This window comes from Magallana gigas, chromosome 6 (genome assembly GCF_963853765.1).
Source record: "Magallana gigas chromosome 6, xbMagGiga1.1, whole genome shotgun sequence".
Lineage (NCBI taxonomy): Eukaryota > Metazoa > Mollusca > Bivalvia > Ostreida > Ostreidae > Magallana > Magallana gigas.
In genome coordinates, this window is record NC_088858.1 from 43,566,533 (window position 1) to 43,570,822 (window position 4,290).

At 33.5% G+C, this 4,290-nt stretch overlaps 1 protein-coding gene across 3 annotated transcripts in view; it reads left to right on the forward strand.

Annotated features, from left to right (window-relative positions):
- The window catches only part of LOC105330809 (probable E3 ubiquitin-protein ligase HERC1), a 67,184-nt gene extending 65,672 nt beyond the window's left edge, over window positions 1-1,512 (forward strand). For all 3 annotated transcript variants that reach the window (XM_066087153.1, XM_066087154.1, XM_066087155.1), the window contains one exon: window positions 919-1,512. In XM_066087153.1, coding sequence (XP_065943225.1) covers window positions 919-1,137 — 219 coding nt within the window. In that variant the 3' untranslated portion in view covers window positions 1,138-1,512. The remainder of the gene's footprint in view (window positions 1-918) is intronic.
- The last annotated feature ends 2,778 nt before the right edge of the window (window positions 1,513-4,290 follow it).

Below are 4,290 nucleotides of genomic sequence, written 5' to 3' on the forward strand. Positions count from 1 at the left end.
TTTGGCATGTGCCCCATAAAAACGAAGTCGATGTCAGACATGGTCATTTTTTACACTGAAAATCTCGTTCGATTTTACGGGTTCTTTGGATTGATTTTGATATACATGTATATTTCTAGTGATTCTAACTCGTGTAAATTTTTCATGAAAATCACACAATTGTAGAAATGAATGGGATCCGACGTCTTTGATGTAAAATAAATTTCAGATGCTATCATATCAAGAAGTGGCAAGTGTGACAGGGTTCTGGTTATCATAGACTGTTGCCAATGATAAGATCAGTTTGTTATGACACCAAGAACGAGAAGAAACGCGCATAATGGAGCCATGATAATTCATGTATATGCACATACTATAGGGATGACAGTTAGTGCCACTGTGAGAAAAACAGATACATGTATGTGTGTGTGTTTTTTGAAATCAAAGTTGTTTAAAAAAATATCAGATATCTAGGTCAAAACAGTTAGTAAATCTTTTCCAAGAAATCAGTTTTATTAACATAATATATATGTATTTGAAATACCGGTTATCTGTGACAAAAAGTACAGTGTACAGGATCTGTGTATTCATCTACTGTTCCAAGAATCATTTCATGTGGGTGTGTGTTGGGAAATAAGAAGCCATTCATTTTCTGACTCATAGAGTAAATCTTGCCTCACAGTTTGCTTCAAATGCTATTAAAAAATAGAAGAATTTTAAGAAAAAATGTATGAAAACGCCTAAGAGACTCAAAGGTTGATAAATTTAAGTTATTTTAATTTAAGCGATGAAACTGTCGAGGTGTTGATTGTTTTGTTTGGTTTGTTTGTGTCTTTTGTGTTTGTTTGGGTGTTTTTTTGCTGGTGGGGGGCTATTTGTTTTCTCTAATTGTTTTCAAAACTTATCTTAAGCATCAGTTGAATGTATATTTTCTTTTAGGGTGCAAGCTGCTTGCCAACGTCTCAAACTTGCTTCTTCCAACTCCGCCTTCCAAATTATCCAAGTAAGGAAATTCTAGCAGAAAAATTACGGTATGCCATATTCAACTGTCGATCCATAGACATGGATAATTACATGCTAACTAGAAACGCCGAAAATCAGGGGATGTCTGACGAAGATACCGATGAGGAGCTTACCTTCCTGTTCCAGCCGTTATGATAGCTGGAAGACGTAATGGATGAGATAGAGGAAGATGAACCCAGGGACAACCATTATAACTCCAAGATTACACGACTGAATTGTAACCCAACAGACATTTTTGGCCTGCATTATTTGTGTCCAACAACAAGACCAGCTAACCTGGACAGGTGTTTAGGGAACTGGTCAGTAGCCCTCAGCGGGCATTGATAGTTATAACCTCGTGATTCAGTGACTTACAAATAGTCAATGTGAGTGACATAAGTGAGATAATATCACGTTCGACTTTCTTTTCCTTTTAATTTTAAGTTATTTTTTTTCTTTGAGTGTCTGTGATACTTGTTGTTAATTTGTTAGTTTGCTTCAGCATTAAATTTTCCTCATGCCTGACAATAAGTTATTCTGTTGTGTCTTATTTCATCGCAACTACTTACAAAAAATACACTACTCATTCAAGGGCGTTACAAAGGTAAATGTGAATTTTGGTGCAAATATGTGCTAGAAAATGTAGGTGTGACATTCCATATGTTGTACACATAGTACCGGTATGTTCTATAATCAATATAATCCACACTTATTTGAATTCTATTCTGTTCTTTTGCATGCATACTCCATCTTTATAGCTCATCTTTACAAACAACTCAAGAGGGCCCCTCGTCCGTGTGTATCTTTGTTTCCTTTTAGATCATTGGGCTAAGTGATGTTAAAATGATGAATGTACGAAAGACGAGTAGGGCCACATAAAAAATATTTTTATCTCGTACGAGTAAAGATCTCGTTAATAAAAGTTAATTTTCTCGTTATTACGAGAAAAAATCTCTATTACGAGTTAATCATCTCGTTATTACGAGTTAATCATCTCATAATAACGAGATAATTAACTCGTAATTATTAGACCTTTTCTCGTAATAACGAGACAGTAAACTCGTAAAAACGAGATTTTTCCTCAGAATTATGAGCTCTTTTCTCGTTACAAGAAGATAATTAATGAGATAACAATATTTTTCATGTGGCCCTATTCGTCTTTTGTTTTACATTTAAAAGGTTGATCCCTTGATTAAATCTTTATATTGGAGGAGGGTAGGGGATGATGAATGCAATTGAGATACCATGATGTATGGGGCACAGGAGAGGTGCTAAGTTTTACACAGAAGAGTAAAACAGAGTAAAATCTATTCACATTGTTACAATTTGTGAGGATGTTTTTGAGCATGCCAAATACAGAGTTGCGTCTTGATCCCATTGATGAAAGTTGGATCGACATGAGAGTTTCAAAGATATTAAAACTCATTGGAATACATATGCTAGTATATCATGTACTTCCAAATTTAACGCGAGGAATAAATATCTGCGTGAAATTGCGAAAAGCACATATCACGAAATTTAAAATCTCGCTTTTATTTTTTGAACATATGTAAACTACATGAAACTATGGTCAAAATTCGGCAATCGCGTTTTAATGTTCTCGCGATTTGATGAAAGTACTGTTGAATCGCGAAAAATAAGGAATCTACAGTATGTTAGAAAATTATATAAAGGAGTACAGTATCGTTAATTTTACAATGAAAATTTCCGCTTGAAAGCTAAGATAAGAACAAATCTGCATCCGAGATAAATTGTACATTTTATATTTAGAATCAATTTTCAGAATTTGTTTACCAAGAAAAAAACCCAACGTTATTTAATATTAAAACACCCGCTATTAAAAAGGTTAGAATTTTAGTTATTATAAATTGGTTTTATTAAGTGATCGGCTTTATTTGTAAGCTTATTGTTGGTGTATTATCTAGATATAATCCAGCTTGTTTCTTGTAAATGTTTAATATAGCATTTAATCGAACAGATTTTGATTTCCAATTAAAGGACAGATTTATCATCAAAATGCCCTATTGTATTATCTTGATACAATCCAGCTTGTTTCTTGTTGATGTTGAAAATAGCATTTATTAATAGAACAGATTTTGATTTCCAATAAAAGGACAGATTTATCATCAATGTGCCAGCACCAATGGTACTCTAGATCATATCAAATTCTGAATGTCTATTGTATGGAAGCCAGTTGTCATTTGGCTACCGCCTGAAAAATTTTTGGCGACCGCCAAATAATATTCTGAAAACCGCCATATCATAGTACAAGTTAGAGAGTTTTCGTTGCAGGATAACCTGCGTAGTTTCAAGCAGCAACATTTCTAGACCGATAAGGTTATCGTTACATTCGCGATTGGACGAACTTTAATTCTAATCTGCATGTACGAACAGCTGAGAATTTTAGCTTTTCGTTTCTTCTATAGAGATACGAAGATGAATGGGTTTGCATAAAGATTGACGAGGCGATATGACCAACACTATTGTTGATGTTTGTTTTATAGAATGGTGTCCCTGTGACCTGTCTGGCTGCTGCTTTTTTATTGCATATTGAAAAAAATAAAATCGAACGAAGAAGATCGGTGGATAAGGCGTGTAAAATGCCCATACATAGTCGGACAAGCTACTGAAAAATTAAAGTATCAATCAATCTGATATTTTTTTAAAATCATTTAAAACAATATATATTTAACAAATCATTTATTTTTGACCTAAAGATATGATCAATACTTGGAATATGTTGACTCAAACAGGCGTATACGTATCAAAACCTGCAAATACTGTCATTTTTTAGAACTTCAAGGCATTTTCTTTTATAGAGTGGGTCTGTGCTCCATATTTTTCTCATAGTCTAAATAAGGTCTATTGGAAAACAAACCGATTTCAATCGACAAAAACGTGGAGAGATGACCCACTGTAGATTAAAAATATCATTTTGTATCCCAACAATTGAACGTTTTGTAAAAATAATACGAGTCCGTTAATTCGTGGCCAAAGTCAAACATAATATTTAAACAACCCACTTTGTTGTGTCTGAAATAGCTCGGTTAGAGTAGCTGACATAAGATAACCTTATATATCTAGGGTTTTTATGTAATGGGTTCGATACCACCAAAATTACAGACAATATTTGTGCTTTTGCAAACTTGTATTATAAATATATTTCAATAAATTTAATTGGGAAAAAATAAATTCAAAATTGTATTTCACTACTAAACCGAATGGGCATTTGCGCCATCTTATTTCCCCATCTTCTTTTCAGTTAAGACCAAATGTGGCACTAATACGCTTTCATATATAATACGCTTT